At 36.4% G+C, this 17,008-nt stretch overlaps 1 protein-coding gene across 1 annotated transcript in view; it reads right to left on the bottom strand.

The window, feature by feature from the left end:
* Positions 1-17,008, bottom strand: part of ADAMTS18 (ADAM metallopeptidase with thrombospondin type 1 motif 18) — a 78,093-nt gene that overhangs the window by 27,088 nt on the left and 33,997 nt on the right. Inside the window, exons 7-15 of the mRNA XM_050903978.1 lie at positions 16,111-16,270; positions 15,426-15,531; positions 11,908-12,045; positions 10,506-10,659; positions 9,360-9,455; positions 8,241-8,389; positions 2,467-2,639; positions 364-494; positions 104-227 (exon numbers count right to left, since the gene is read on the bottom strand). Of these exons, the coding sequence (XP_050759935.1) occupies positions 104-227; positions 364-494; positions 2,467-2,639; positions 8,241-8,389; positions 9,360-9,455; positions 10,506-10,659; positions 11,908-12,045; positions 15,426-15,531; positions 16,111-16,270 (1,231 nt within the window). The remainder of the gene's footprint in view (positions 1-103; positions 228-363; positions 495-2,466; positions 2,640-8,240; positions 8,390-9,359; positions 9,456-10,505; positions 10,660-11,907; positions 12,046-15,425; positions 15,532-16,110; positions 16,271-17,008) is intronic.

The raw sequence follows: 17,008 nt of genomic DNA, 5'->3' as shown, positions 1-17,008 counted from the left end.
TCTGGACTTTTAGCCACTGCCCTAATGAGCAAGGAGTCATATATATTACGTGGGGATACAGCAGAGCAATGAGTTGATGATCATGTGGAACAGCTTTCCTTACCGTTAGCTTTGTGCTGGATCAAGTATTGGCCTTTAAAGAACTTGCACGTTGAATTATCTCCTTTACAAACTCCACAAGCATCCAATACAGCTTTGGAACCAAGTCCATGATCACACCCTACTTGCTGCAACCAAAAGGCACAAGTGAAGGACTCGGACACAAGGGAATTTGAAGAAACAGCTGCATTTTCCATAAAGGAGTCAATTACCCACTTAAAAAAAATAGACACTAGGATTGTAAGAAACTTAATTTTATCTTACTTCACATATTCCATCAATGCAAACATCATATTTATTTGGAGAACACAGAGTTCCATCCTTCACTTTGCTGGACATTGCAAAGAAAAAGTCAAAGTCTTCAGCTGTGCAGTACAATTTACATCTATCTTCCTCTGGGAAAGAAAAAAACCAAAAAACACAGGAAAGTATTAGCAGACCTGCAGCACAGTTTAAAAAAAAAAAAAAAAAAAAAAAAAAGGCACCCTGCTATTGTTTCTTCCTGCATCCTCGATGACAAGCTACAAGGACCGTCTGTGGCGACGTATTAGGACCCCAAGATGGGCAGAAATATAGCCAAATACAGTAGCTTATACTATGCTATTTTAAAAGAACATGTGGGTTTGACTCTCCACACATAGAACTAAGAATTCAAAACCAGTGTGAAAACATGCACATTGCATTAGCTCTGCTGATGTGGCCCTGATTTCAGTTCCACTGGCTCACAGTTTCAAATTTCATTTTTTATTAAGCGAAATGGGAGATTGTAATAATTTTATTTAATTTTTAGTTAAAATTTGAAAAAGATATAAGGTGGCACAAATGATCAGTTCAGCTGAAAGCCAGATTTTCCCCTAACAAAAGCGCTTTTCCGCTAAAAAATCCCAACCATTGTCAATCAAATTTCTTCTTATACACAGATGGTATGTTATGCTTATAAAGGGCTGATTAATTCTACATAGACAAAAACAGTCTTGCAATTGTAAATATTGTCACAGTTGCCGAAATACACAATTTTAATACAAATAGTAAGTGCAACAAATAAAACAGCATAACAAAATTTTGAAGAACATAAAATTGGATTGAAAGTAGTATCTTTTTATTCTTAAATAAGCAGCTGGATTTTCAGTAGTACTTTCTACAGAGGCAAGGCATCTGTAGCAATTTTGAAAACCAGATCATGTTTTCAGGACTATAAATGTAGATCTTGGGGGAGATTTTGAAAAGCAGCTAAGAGAGTAAGGACAGGCATTTTCAAGTTCAGAGTCACTTGGGGACATCTTGCTTTTGAAAATTATGCCCTTTGTCCCTAATTTTAAGCTCCTATTTCTTTTACTAAACGCAGCCCCTACCTTTAAAACCAATGTAGGCTACCTTAAGTTCTATTAAACAAGATGCATTCTTCTCCCTATTATACAACATCCATTGTTACATGCTGTGAAACCATATTTCCTCTTTCCTCTGTTCACATTGGCTGTTAGGACATAGGTTTCTAAATAGTCATGAAAATGTCTGCAAAGGCTTTTGAAGAAAATATAATCAGGCTATGAATGAAAGTTACATGTATGTGTGTGTGTATATATATATAATTATACACTTATTATCATCAAAAGCAAATTTGTACAGGTGCTAAATGAAGCAGCTACAATGTGACGTAATCCAGCCACTTTTATTCAAGTAGTAGCAACTGCAGCTACAAACTGTGCTTTCAAACTGCAGAAAATATTTGTTGTATATCTGGTAAAAATGAATACCAATTCAAAATATTTGCAAAATTAAGATGTGTAAAGTAAAAATGAACTTTGCTTGTACAGAAGACAAGAAATAGTTATTGAGACTCAAACTTTATAAAGATCTCTTAGTAAATGATGACTTTAAAAAATTTATGCCAGTACATTGTTTGTTTTTCCAATTCTCATGGGACTATACCAGCAGAAAAGTCAAAAGGTTGATTTATTATTATGTTTCGAAATCTGAGAACATTCCAAAGGAAGGAAGATTCTGGTAGTGTTATTGTGGGAGCTCATATTTCCCATGCTGAAAAATCCATGGAAATTGTTTTGGTTTGGTTTTACACTAACCAATATGTAATACAAAATGAAAGAGAGGGGTAGCAACAGCCAGGGAGTCCCACTAAGGACAAAGATTTAAATTCACAACCAAAATCAATTCTGCATGTTCATACAGGCAGTATCACACAGGAGGTCGGATTCAACTATGCTAGAAAGCAAACACATCTCAAATAAGCCAACTGAATTTCTATTTGCTTACATCAGGGTGATATTTGCCCAAAGAATATGGATGAATTACAGCTTATAGCTCGCTTCCTGCGATTGCCTTTGTCCACGAGACCTGTGGCATAATTACCTTCCACTTTAGTATAGGGCTTCCATTTGTAGTACCATCCCCGGAAAGGTTTGCTGTTGTATTCTGCACACTGCTGGGCACGGAAGTCCAAGCTATTTGCTGGACATGGCTGATTATTACAAAGTTGATAAATACGACTGGAACCTTGGCAGAATTTGCCGCCATACTGTGGCCTAAAAAAAAGAAAAAAAAATTCTCTTGCAAAACCTACTTTTTGTGTGATTGGCATGTTACATGTGTATGAGAATACAGAGAAAACGAGAGGACATGTTGTCTTAGGAGATCAGTATTTCTTATATGGGCCATTAATTTTCATGGTCCCTAAAACCAAGCAAAGCAGTTGCCATGAATTATCTACTTGGATCACTGCAAACTCAGCAGAGATGCAACCATCTAGAGGTGAGTCATGTTTTCACTAATTTGAATTTATAGGGCTGTTTTGTATTGGCTGGTTTCAATCTTGTTATATAGCTATTTTTACTCTGCTGTAACCCAGGAATGAACATGTGCAAAGAATTACCTATCACAATAAGAGTTAATAAAGGATAACATAACACTGATCAAACATAAACAGAATGAATAATTACATTTGGTTGTTCATTTGTTTTGTAAATAATTTTGAAGAAATGTGCTTTTAAATAGTCAAAGGAAACAAGGACTGTGCATAGTTGTCCTGCTTTAGGAAAATGTTGGAATTCATGGATAACTTCAAACATGTCACATCCACTTCAGCAAACCTTACCTGGGCATTTCCCTTAATTTTGGCCAGAATGAAAACAGCATATACTATTACTTTGCTAGTATCTTATGTTATCAGAATAATAGTTTTTTGACTATTTGGTCTATGCACACGACTGTAAAACAACGTAAAATGTAAGACTTGCTCTTTTTAAAGTGACTGAGAGGTCTCACAAGCTGCTGAGAAATGTGTTCACTCACTTTTGTATTCCTTATGGATCTACATAGGAATTCACTGATGTTATTTTTGCAGTTTCACAATGCTCAGATATACATCTGCAAGTACTGAGCCAAATCTTCAAAACACCAAATTCTAAGAACTTTTTGTCGTATTATACAATTTCTTGCGTCAAGTGAAAAGAAATGTAACAATGCTGCACTTGCACACATTTATATAACGATTTTTAAAAATTAGGGAACATACATACTTGGAAGACAAGCTATGATCTTTCAGTGGACAGCTTGCCCATGTTACACGTTAAGGAACAAAATTAGAATAATATAAAAGATACTGAATAATAATTATATATTAACTAACAATAATAATTAATAATAATAGTATAAAAGAAACAGTTGCAACATATTGTTTGTTTAAATCCCTAAACACTATGTTCTAACTATTCCTCTTACCAAGTACCCCATGCAACTTCTCTTGACATGCATCTGACTGGAGTAATATGGAGACAGCTTGGTGCAATATGGATCAGAAAATCCAGGTGCTTTTTCTGTTTGCTTTATTACAAATTCTAACCCTCATATGTCTAACCCTCTAACCAAGCTGGGGCTTGGTTTTTATGTTTTGAATCAGCTTTGAATGTACACAATATCTGCCTTTTCTAGAATTCTGGGGCTACAAAACAGTCTTTCAAAGGAAGAGGTGGAAACCCACCTGCTAGTCTATTTAAAACTGCGTTAAAGCACCAGCAAAATATGTTGTGGGAAAAAAAACAACTTCCAGTGACTTTTCTTGAGGTCACCTACTAGCTACACTGACACTGGGTATAATGGTGAAGGTCTTAAAATGAAGTCAAATTTTCTGTCCTAGTTGGTGGCAATTCAGTCTGTGAAGGGCAGGGAGGATACGTAACATCGGTGAAGTCAGGGAGTATTTATGTTGACTTTGTGCAATTGGTGAGAGCTTTGAGTTAAGACAGCCAAACCGTTGGGTCCTTACTCAATTCTCTACAGGCTTTCTTTACAGCTTCAGCACATGTATGACTTTTGAGCTCCTTCAGCCCCAGAGAACAAATCTGCTTTAGTGTAAGGAAAAGAAGCAACCTCCTTCCAAGTAAATACCCCCAACAAGCAATATAACAGAATTATTTATGGCTCGATCGTGATTTCTAGCCACAGTCTTGCATTTGAGGATGGTATAAAATTCCACCAAACTCAGGCAGCACTGAAAGAGGCATTCTGTTTCCCAGCTCTGATACAGCATTTTAATATTACAGTACACTCCCATTACTGAAACTGTTGGCCAGAGAGTTATGGAAACTTCCCCACCTTCGTTTTTTACCAACAAGATGTCAGTAAGAGTTAAGTAATACACAGGAAACTAGATGTAGATGTACAAAACCAGATTTCTGAGAAAAGACCATTATCTACACTGACAAAATCACGCTTTTATTGGTGATGTTTATACCACCAGTACATTTTGGTTTGACTGCCTACAGAAGCTCTGGTAGTATAACTGCTCTTACAACGGAACACTTTGCACAGAGAGTATTCCAGTATTTCTATAGTGGTACAGTGTTCCTAATACAGATATAGCCTAAACTTTTCATCCATCTGTGTACTTCCCCAGCGTTGGCATGCATAGGTAAAGATACCTGCAGGAATAGATCCTGCTAGAGCTGAGGCCTTGCTGAGGATAATTGGAAAAGGGAGAAATTCGGTGATAAAGGCCAGCAAAAAAACAGTCTCCAAAGAATGATTTGGAAAAGGAGTATAAGTGCAAAGATGTAAATACTCCACTTCATATAAGACTCAAATATTAAAATGCTACAAGAGTAGCTTCAATTAATTCTGCAGTACCCTTTTAAGACTAGACTTCATGAACATGAAAGTAAGATGGATAGTCACTGCAATGCAACACAGAGAGTGAGAAATCCTGGAATTAATCTGATCAAGGAAAGTATTTTATGCATTACGAAGGGAATTAGACTCTGAAATTCTGGACTCCTATTTTTTCATGTTTTGTAATCATTTAAATTCAAGTGAGAACATTTCTGCTCATATTATGACCATATCATGGTAGTATCACGAAGCTCGACTATTTTATTCTGCATGAATTTGAAAGGTCTACAAGGTCTTTCATAGTCTTCATTTTTAGTTAGTATTTTAAATGGCATCATTACTTTGCATCAGTTTACATCTGCATTGTCTGTAGTCACTGTTACAGATATTGTACACAAAAGATTAAAAAGACGTGTTCAAGCAATTTTGATGTAGTCTTTTGATTGCATACATGTCTAAAACTCCATTCTACTCTTACTGAACAATGCACTATTGTGAAGTGGGTAGGATGCAGTCCCACAGATATGATTTAGGTATTACTTTAAATCTCTGGGGCACTCTTCAGGTTCTTTCCCAGCTAAACTATTAAATTATGTAATCTATTTCTATCTTGGAAAAGTACCTCAATTGTAAAACGTTGTCATGTATGAAAACCAGATCCATGAAATTACACTGTGAGAATTTACAGAAACATAATGATTTTAGCAAATCTGCATAGTTCTGTGTTCTACAGATGACCTCCATAGGTGTTTGTTAGTATGAATTCGTACATAACTCCGGTGGTAATTCAGAAGCCATACCCAGAGCTGTTTGGGTGTGGCCACAAGGTCTGTCTTAAAATTGTCAAGAGAAAGGGAATTGAATTGGTTGGATATTATTCGCAAGAGGAGAATTTCACATACAAACACAGGTAACAAGCGGCAGCCTGAAATTGTGGTCTTCACCTGTCTTTAAGCTTCTAATAACGCGTCACCTTTAAAATCACTGGAAACTTAGAAATCTCCCTCAATGTTCGTAAGAAGTCAGTTACTTTGAAAAAAAGGACTACTTATTTAAAAACCTCATTTTACAGTCCAGTCAGTTCTTCAGAGATCTATACCCCTTGTCCTAATCTCTTACAGAAATACATTTTATTCTTTGTCATTCTCAAAATTTTGCTATCCAAAATCGCCTATCAAGCTTTTGAACAAAATAAACATTAGCTCCTACACAAATCTGGATTAGGAAAAGTGAAATAAATATATTACATATGAAATAATATACATATATGTACTGAAATATGTAAACATCTGAAATATATTTCAGAAGTTCAAAAAGAAAGGAATCATTCTTTGTGTATGTGTAGTTATAGAGGTGAACAATGAACAGTGACTAGGTTATAAATCGTTCCATGTGGTGTAACACTGAAAATGGATAGTATCATTTTTCTAATGATTCCATATTTATACAAAAGTGCTGTGATGGAAAATACAGCTACCTGGATATTCGTACACTGTTGTGGGGATGGCTTACTTATAGTCCTGTCATTTCATCACTCTAACTCTGAGAGAGATTTATAGTATCTTCTCTTTGCTCTAACTGAATTATCACTAGTATAATAAAATTAAATTTAGTATAAACATGATCCAGTTCTGGTATCAAGTCTTACTCGGTTACATCAAGTCTTACATCAAGTCTTACTTTAATTAGAACAGACAGATCACTCTGAATGCAAGTTTAAAATACATAATGCTACAGTAACAGACACCGTGTTAGAGCTTCTGTTTGAAGACCATTGGAAATCATTATCAGATATAATAGTGCACCAAACTGAAACATTTCAACTACTGGACATTCTTCTGTCACACAGGGAGACCAAGGGAAGGCTTATGAATAAATGCAAAGAACAATGTGCATACACATAAATTTAGCAGGCAAAACAGGGACCAAAGTAGGAAGACCAAAATATATGTATGACGTGTAATTGAGACTCTGCATACTCTTGCTAAATAGTTTAATAAAGGAAACTATCCAAGTAATTTTATTTATCAAAATATACTGAGAAACAACAGAAGAGGTTGAGAAAATGCTCTGCTACAAATCTGCAAAAATTGGCTTGACTGAATGAGGGTAATAAAGACTATTTTAACTAACTCACATTTTCCTATAACATAGTATATGAAGCGTGGTTATTATTACTGCAGCACTGTATAGTAGGTGTGAGGCTTCTTTACAGCCTCATATAAACTGTGTCATATTTTCTCTGGTTTTTATTACTGCAGTTTAAATGCTGTTTTTATTGTGTGCAATGAAGAATACATGTGTCTATGCCTGTTGAAGCTGTGTATGAAATGAAACAGTGAAATCCTTTTTTTCTTGTAAGTTGAAGTGAATTGAGTACTTGGGAAAGATGCTGGTCAGATAACACTTTACCTCTACTTTGAAATAGCATTGTAAGGAATAGTAGTATTTACAATGATAAGACATTCACTAGAAGAAGATACCAGAAATGTTTCATGAGTTAGCATACAATTCTAGGGTTCAGCAACTTTATTCTGACCTGTGAAACACAAAAGAATGCAAAGAACATGACAGACGTACCAAGACGTCTGTCTACAACCATTTTGATATTGACTTTAAACATTTTTGGTTTATTATCCTGGATAATATGATCTCATCAGAAGTCTTAATAGCTTTTAAGACCTTTTTCCCTTGCTCTTAAATTATTAGGTGTGAATATGTCTGTGTGGCATTTCATTACTTCTGCAGGTATTTGATAAACTGTAGTGTCACAAAATAAATTGAGAGAGTTGGGCTGTAGATGTTCTGGTACTCTAGCAGTCTTCAGACAGCCCCTACTTTCTAGTATCAGGACATATGTCTGTCTTGCAGCTACTGACTGGTCATGTTGGACGTGAAAGAAAGGTCTTAGAAACATTTTCACGCATACTATTTCCCTACAGAAATGGACTCCTATTTTTTTGTTCTAATAACATAAATAGTTAGTATAAAAATAATACCTTTTCATATCTATGTCTTACTTTGGATTATTGCAGTGTCTTTCTTGATATGTGACCCCACCTCCACAAGTGCGAGTACACTCTGACCACTCGGACCAGGCAGACCACTGGCCATTTACAGGCTTGGGTCCATGATCACCATATTTAACACACTGTCCTCTTCGACACCACTGCCAAAAGAATGCCAAAAAATATCCCATCAGAGTTAGCGGTACCTAGTAGATGCAAAAAAGAAAAAAATCCACATTTAAAAGCTCCAGTGCTTAACCCTAATAAACATGAGGTCACCCATTGAACTCAATGAGATTGTTGACAGTAGGACAAGGACTCTGAAGGAGGACACTGATCCACACAATGGTATAGATAACAACTGTCCTAAAATTTGTCCAAGTTCTGAGTTGAAGATCTCTGAGGTACAAATTTTCAAAACTCTTCTCTTGGAGAGTGTCTTTTTGGCTTACTCTTCCCAAAAAAATCCGTGTTAATTTATGGTCCTGTGCTGTCAGAACCTCAAAACTTCCCATGTAATTTAAAAATAGCCTGCTAAAATTCTGCTAAGATTTCTCCCTTTTATCATTCAATTACGAAATACTGCACAAAGAGAAAAAGCGAAATAGAACATTTGTCAGTAACTTGAAAATCAAAACAATATTCTACAGGAAGAAACATTACAGCAAAAGAAAATATTTTGGGTAACTATAGATGAGTGTAAATTAGAAGGTTCAACTAAAACAAATAACCATGCTCTTTTAGTAGTGATCATTGATGATAATGTGCATGATGGCCTTAGCCTGTTTAGCAAATATTATGGCTTAAGGAATGTTTATATCAGAGTGGAATTTGAAGCCTTGATCTAACTTCTGTTATAATTAATGGATTTTCTTACTGATGTAGATTTGCCAGATCTTATTCCATAGCTCGATGCGAGAGGCATCACTTCCTACCATCAGATAGGTGCCACTGTGAGGACCAGTCCTGACTATGTATCGCAATGCAATCTTTTACAGAGCGATCTGGAAGTCCATGATAGCAAACTGGGAGGGATCTGGATAAAACTGGTTTTGACAGGAGTTGGTATTTGACCCAATACAGTCTAAAAACAAGTTAGAATGACATTGTCCCACTTATAAAACAACTTACCATACTTATACCACAAGCTGTTCCTTCTGCTGCTGGCATGAACTTTGTCTCGCACCTATGACCCACTTTGTGACACCAGAGAGATTTGCATATATCCTGAAAAGAAAAAAGTACTCACTATAGGACTTATAATTCCCATTATTTCCTGGTGTTTAGAAAGAGTAACAAATGATACATGCCTTTGCTACCTTAAAAGCCATATAAATAAAACCTTTTCTGAATTTAGAAAATCCAAGATTTAAGATTCATAGCACAACCATATCCTGTATATTGCCTTCTTGTTTATGCACCATGTCACTATATTTTTTTTAAAACTATTTTGAGTGTGAGACTATAATAGAACAAAAACAGTGTTAAAAAGTTCAAGGTTAAAATTTCATCACGTCTACAGGGACTATAATACTGTGAAGAGACTAGATTTTCTAAAACACAGGAGATACCTGGAAACACAGTCTCTTCACTGTGCTGTTCACCCTCCTTTGTTTATTAGCTGTAGAAGAAACACAGCTGCCATCACCTGATAAACGTGGCTAGTATAAAATAAATCAAAATACTCCAGGATAATAACAGGAGTAAAAGAAACGACAATACTTCTTTTCAGAATGAGCACTCCAGATTATTTAATAAAATGTCTTCTCTGAAGAGATCAGCAAGGAATGTAGCAGTCACTAAAATAATGAGTTAATCTAAATTACTCCTTCATCATGAAGTCAAGAGTATAAGTTACGTTTTTATTGTTCTAAAATAACCCTACAGATCTTTTCCAGACTTTGCTGTCAATGCATAAGAGTAAAACAAAACACAAGAAACTTAGTCCTTCTTACCCCACACGCCACACCCCATGCAAGTTTTGATCAAAACTCTACTGCCTGCTCATTTCCCTTAGCCTAGTAGGCAAGGGCTCATGAGTCTCGTGTAGTCAACTGCACTCCTTATGACTCCTGGAAAGAACACATTTCCTTCTGAAACTCCCCTGGGATTGTGAGATTCCTCAAAAGAGGCCAGTACCTTTAAATCAAATTGCCAAGGAAGATAAGGTAGAGAAATAGCCCAGGCCTCTGAAGAACACTGTATTACTTGTACTTATTTAGTGTACTGCAGTTCTATAATGTAATTTTATCTTTTCAAAAGTATATCAATAGGTACCTTTACAAAGCTGAGGTTGCACAGTTTTGCTTTCATTCCAAATTGCCATTTGCACTGGGTATCAGCATCATAGATCTGCCCTGGCAGTTTGTCAGGGTATTTATACTGTCCTGTTTGCTTAGGTTCATCAATCAGGCAGGCAGCTTGAGCTGTACTGTAATGAGAATGTATATTAATCATGACTATGATCTTTATATCAAAATATTTTAATTTGCTACAGACCAGCAAAAACATATAATATGGTATACAGTACCTTTAACTAGCTTTAGAGGTATGCACTGAAATGAGAATATCTGCTTGCAGGAGCCAAAAGATCTTGACATCTTGTTGGTAGCCTGACCTGCAAAGTTTTAAGCAAGCAGGAATTTCCAGGCTTTGGGACTGTTGTGACAACAAGAAAGAATGATGTCAAATTCTTTTCCTCCCTTTATTCCTGTGTAACCAAGAGCAAGGTGATCTAGTCTGCTTCTTTCCCTGAAATGGATTCCCAAAATCAGGAATCAACAGAATGAACAGGCACACTGTCTCATTTCAGCATTCGCTTTGTGTGGATTGACAAACAGAAGGCGGCTGCAGCTTGCGTGCTTTGGGTTGGCTGTGTCCAGCTTAAGACCAAAGGTACCCTATGGTCTACTTTTTTTCCTTTGTATATGCTTGAGAACCCATGTATACAGAAGGTCACTCTACGCTGGATTTATCTTCCAAGTTGTCATAGTTTAACCCCAGCCAGCAGCTAAACACCACGCAGCTGCTCCCTCACTGCCCCCCCGCTCCCAGTGGGATGGGGAGGAGAATCGGGAAAAAGGTTGAGATAAGAACAGTTTAATAACTAAAGTAAAATATAATACTAACAATAATAATAATGAAATATAATAATAATAGTAATGACAAGGAACATATATAATTGGCATCTTTCTCTTTTTCCTTTTTTTCCCCTCCAGAAACAGTATATGAAAAAAGTAAAATGTCCTTACTCATGACATGAGCTAGATCAAGAGAGAAACTCCAGTGAGAAAGGCCACTAATGTTAATTTACATTTTGTAATGACTTTGGTACCACTGTGTCTGCCCTCTTTTGTGTTCACTTCCTACTAATTCTCTAATAAACCTAGCTGCTGACAGGAATGCCTGGGAAAGAATGATATGCCACTCATTACTGCAGGATATTCATGGAGGGTGAAATTCATTCTTTTGAAATGAGGCAGGACAAAAACACTTATATGCCATACCACCTATACGCTTCGTAAGTCCCAGTGTGTGGGCTCAAATAGTACATTGGTTTGAGCACATTTTAAAAGAGGTGAATTTCACACTTAAGTAATTTTTATGTCTGTTCAAGAATTCAAGCCCAGTTACTAAAGATACATTCCCTGGCGCCAGCCCAGATTTACATCTGACCTACCTGAGAAATTTGTTGAGATACTGCCTGCTGCATACAGACCAAGAAAACACTCCATTGTTTCCTGTGAGTGTGGGAGACATAATGTTACCCTCAGCTTTTCTACAAGGATTTCCTTCTCCATCATGAATCATACCAAAGCTGAAAAGAGAATCAGGTGTGAGAGTGAAAATCTAGGTTAATCAGAAGCAAGACAAAATTTGGGGCAGAAGAAACACTTTCTGGGTAACAGCTCTATGCTTGAACCCCACAGGGAATGTGGAATTCGTCCCTTTCATTCCAAAGGGATGAAAACGTACACACCATACAAATGACTATGACGATGAAACAAGCTCCAATTACTAGCATTCAGATTTTATTGTCATCATACACTTGTCTGATGAGAAAAAGATAGTCAAGTTTCAAGAAAGTCCCATACTGGTGATGCACGGGAGCTCTGCAATGTGAGCTAAGGACAAGACACTGGCACATAAGTACTAGAGCTGCAGACTGTGTCAGAAGTTTTACGGTTTAACCACTTCTCTTTCCTGAAGCAGAAATGTTTTGTGGTGACATGGATGGAAGTAGTGGATCTTATGTTCAGTCACACTTGTACTTGCCTATAAATCTATCAGGTTAAAACATGCACGCAGTCTGAGCCTGTCTTTGCGTAGTGATAATGCCTGTTAACGTGAATGGCATGGAGATCAGAATCCAGGGAAATATCAGTGTTACACAGCTGTAACAATATAACAACTGTCCTCCTAAGAGGAGGGAAGAACTACATAGCTGAATTCAATCTGTAGCAAAAGAAGTGGGATTGAATGAATAGAATACAAGGTATGAATATAAAAATATGATTCTTTTTCTAATTTTGGCCACTAACTTGCTATATTATCTCAGGCAAATCACTTTCTTTTCTTCGCCTTTGTTATACACTGTCACTTACTTTGTCTAGACTGTAACCTCTTTAGTGGGAATACTGCCTCTTACTGGGTGCTTCGCTCAGTCTGAGCATCATGAGGCCCTCCCTGCTTTCACTAGGAGAGGTGTTAGGATAATATGAAGAATAATAAGCAATAATAAAAAACACATTAAAAATGATAAATTATGTGGATCTTATGGATATAATATAGCTAATTTTCAGTTTTTTTCCTTTCACTGTTTTATATTTACTCACTGTATGGGACATCTGTGAATTTCAATGTGTTTTGAATAGAAATTTCATAATCTGTTACTTCAACATTGTAGTACATTGGCAACTTTATGAATGTAATCTGTGCACGTGCAGGGAATATCTAATTTACTGGACTTGATTCTCTACTGTTATAAATCATTGCAGGCTCATCAGAGTTACTGCATGTGTTGCCACCAGCTGAGGCTCCAAACTTGCTAAAATATATGGCTCCTTCTATAAATGGCCAAAAAAAGTCCCAACTGAGCTAGTATTTTCGAATCCTTTATAAAATACCAACTTTGTTCACATGCATTGCAGCCAAAGAATCCACAGTTTATATACCCACTGACACAATGGGCTCTGAATTCCCGAAGGAACCTTTAAGCTTTCAGGTAAAAACACGAACTACTTAAAGAAAACCATAAAAATGTATAACAACTGAAGCTACTCAGTGGATCACAGAGTGTGATCTATACAGTATACAATATTCTCCTACTATGAAATCCTTAGGTTAATATATTCACAGTGGACCTCAGCACCTGCAAGACTGTCACAGGTTTTTTTTCTTCCAGGAATCTCTGTATCACAGAGACCAAATTCTGTTGTCTTACATCACATACTAGGTAGTCTCAGGAACACAAACAGGAACAAATGATAATAAAGACATTTTGTATCTGGTGCAGATTTTTTCCAGGAGATAAGATACATTTTATTAGACAGGAGTATGGAAGTATACCAAAGAAAGGCTGAATAATATCAGAATCAAAGGCAGTGGTGAAAAAGAAAAAAAAAAAACAACATTAAAAAATTTCCAAGCATAACCTCTCAAAGCAAATAAGAAAATAAACAGGAAGGAAAGACATTAAGAGACTAAAGAGGATAATTCTTGGAAAATAAGCTATGGGCCTGATTCTCTCCTAATAATGATCGAAGGGCATTAAAAATGTACTGAGGTCAGTGAAATTGCATTTGTGTGACAGGAGGATGAAACAATATATATTTTACATATATGGTCCCATTGAAAGCGTTGGCACAATTCCCACGGGCTTTACTGGTAGCTGGATTATTCTCTAATTCCTTGTTTCCCTTCAGATGTACAGAAACCTGTGAAAGGGTCACTCATGTAGACATTAGGTCATAGTATATACTGTAGAGCATATTTGTACAATGAAAACTAAATAGTCCTGATTCAGTCATGCAGAATCAGAAGGATTCATGCCTTGACCAAACAGCAGAATACAGTACCACTGCTTTTCAAAGATATTCTGTGCAGTAACGTTGCTGCACAAAATAAAGATCCTACGCCCATGTTTCATCTGACCCTTGACTTCAGGTTTGTACCACATACAGAAACTATGCTTCTATACTGCCAGTGGTTAGACAGACTCCAGCTTGAGCTATGTTAAAACTGAAAATCAAAACCATGCAAAAAGTTGTGAGAAAGTAATTCAAAATGATTTTGGGAAAAAACAGGAGATCTTCTTTAATCATCATCTTTAGATTTAATTCATCAGTTCAGAGAATAGATGAACCTCTATGGAAGATTATTACTGATTTTGTTTGAGAGACAGCAGGTTCTTAGGAAAATTACAGTCTTATTACCACAGAAATGAAATAGAAAGCCAATGGATATAGATACAGAAAGGCAAAAACCACCACAAAGGTTGTTTTTAGCCAAATCACGCATTAAATAGCTAGAGAGAACAAAGAAGGACAGGTTGAATGGAATGAATGGCTCCCAGATCCTATGAAACACCGAGTCTTCTGGGAAAGGGACCTCTAAGAGACTCAGAGAGATCATTTCTCCATAGTGTAAGCTGCAGTGTCCTTTCTCTTTTTGGAGTAACCACACTGATAATAGAAGTAATTTGTCTACCAGAACATGGTAGCAGTGTGGGAAGCTTGTAGATTATTGTTGTCAGCTTTTACTGTTTGTTCTGGTTATCACCTGGATTATATAAAATGTCAAAAAATAAAAATAAAAGGAAAGCACCCTGGGCAGCTGATTCACCATTTTATGCTAAAGTACACACCTTTGAGTGAAGAGTCTTGACTCTGTTTGGCCTAAAATCGCCTATAGCTTCCTATCAAACTGGAAACACTTGTGAGGTACCTGTATCAGAATAAGGTCCCTCTGCCTATGGGAGCAAAATCGATCAAAATCCCACAGTGGTTATTTTTATGATTGTTGAAGAGATGATATTTAATAAGGCCAATGTATTAGCTGGATGCTCTATATATTCTAATCATTATATAGCCCTCTATAAATGATCCATATTTAACTGATTTATATTAACTGGTGCTATGTTTCCATCCACTTACATATTTATTTATAGAAGGAGCATGTAAGACTCATGAAACTTACTTGTGTCCAGATTCATGAGCAATTGTAAAAGCCAGTCCAAGGCCTGTATCTTCATTAATGGTGCAACTACGGTATTTGCTGCACATGCCACTGATAGGTGCAAATCCTGAAGGAAGGAAGCAGTAGAATAGCTTGTTCCTCTACAGAATTCCAAATACATATATCATCTGCACTGGTCCTAATAAGCCAGTCTATTGTGGTGCATGAAGATGGTCATCTACTTCATCAGGTTTATCATGGAGGAATTACAGCAGATTTTTATTTGACAATAAAGGGACTCCTGTATAAGAAGTATAAATCAAACCTAACCTCCTAAAATACACTTTACTTGTAAAGATTATTCTTTCCCCCCTTATGCCTTTACTGCTCAGAAGTGAGTGAAACACTGAGTGGCTCAGAAACATTCTCAAAATCAAAAATATTTCTTGAAGTGACAATCCAAAAGGATGTCTTCAGATAGCTTATTTTGCCACTTTTTCTGGGGCAATGATACCAGTAATACTCTTTTTCTTCTAGGTACCTCAAAGGCAAATATGTAAAAATAATACTGTTTTCTTTCCTCTTCAAGATGACTAACATTATGTGCAAAAATGGACTTTTTTATTTTAAAACATTTCAGTCTCTATGAATCAAGATGCTGCTGTTGACACCCATGAGTTTATCGGAATGTGTTTTCATATCATACCTAAAGTATCACAGGGCTCATTTTTCCAAGAGCAGATATCAAAACCTGTAAGCAAGATGGCATGGTCATGGCGCTTTCCATTCTTCCCAACCAGAGCAGATTGCCATTGACAAAAGCTGTTCAGTGACTGGTCTGCGTGGTGGTTGATCAGTAATCCACCCTGTAGATATTTCACAGACACAGAAACAAGGTGCTTCCATCAGTACTTGAGAAAGGTGATTGAAAGAATAAGAGTTGGTTAGGGAAAAGGGAATTACTTTTTCATATTTGTTCTACATAAACTTATGTATTCCCATGTTAACTGTCTGTGATGACCGATTCAGTTGATGAGTGAATCTATTACAATTGTAAAATAAAACTGCACCTCTCACCAGACACATAGATATTTTCAAAGAAGTCAGTCGTTGGAATTACAGTGTACAAATATATTTGATTCCTGATAAAGCTGAACACTAAACCATTTTCAATCTTGTGTTTAAAATGTTTGGAGATTTCTGTGGAGGAAAAGTATTATCCAAGTAGATCAACACATCACAAATTTCTTTTCATCAAAAGAGATTTTGTCTTCTTTTGTCTCAGCACCCTTGCCAAAAGAATTGGCTCCACTCCCACCTTTTGTTACACGCTGTCTTCTGTTTGGGACTTTTGACTCCTTCCCCCTTCTGATCATCACATCCTGGAAAGCCCAGTTCAAAATCTTATTATTTAAATACTTCTTAAGTAGATTTCTCATTCCAGCCATTTCTCTTCAAGAAAATGCTGGAAATCATTAAGTTTTATCTTACTGGAAGCATTTCAATGTTTGTAAAGAACATTTATATGAAATGAAGATTTTAGTATCAAAAACCAAGCAGCAGTGAAATGCAGAAAGTGTGATTTTGGAGGTTTTTGTGATTTT

This window comes from Gymnogyps californianus, chromosome 12, assembly GCF_018139145.2.
Source record: "Gymnogyps californianus isolate 813 chromosome 12, ASM1813914v2, whole genome shotgun sequence".
In the NCBI taxonomy this organism is placed as follows: domain Eukaryota; kingdom Metazoa; phylum Chordata; class Aves; order Accipitriformes; family Cathartidae; genus Gymnogyps; species Gymnogyps californianus.
Note: the sequence above shows the minus strand (reverse complement) of the source record. Positions and strands in the feature narration are given on the sequence as shown.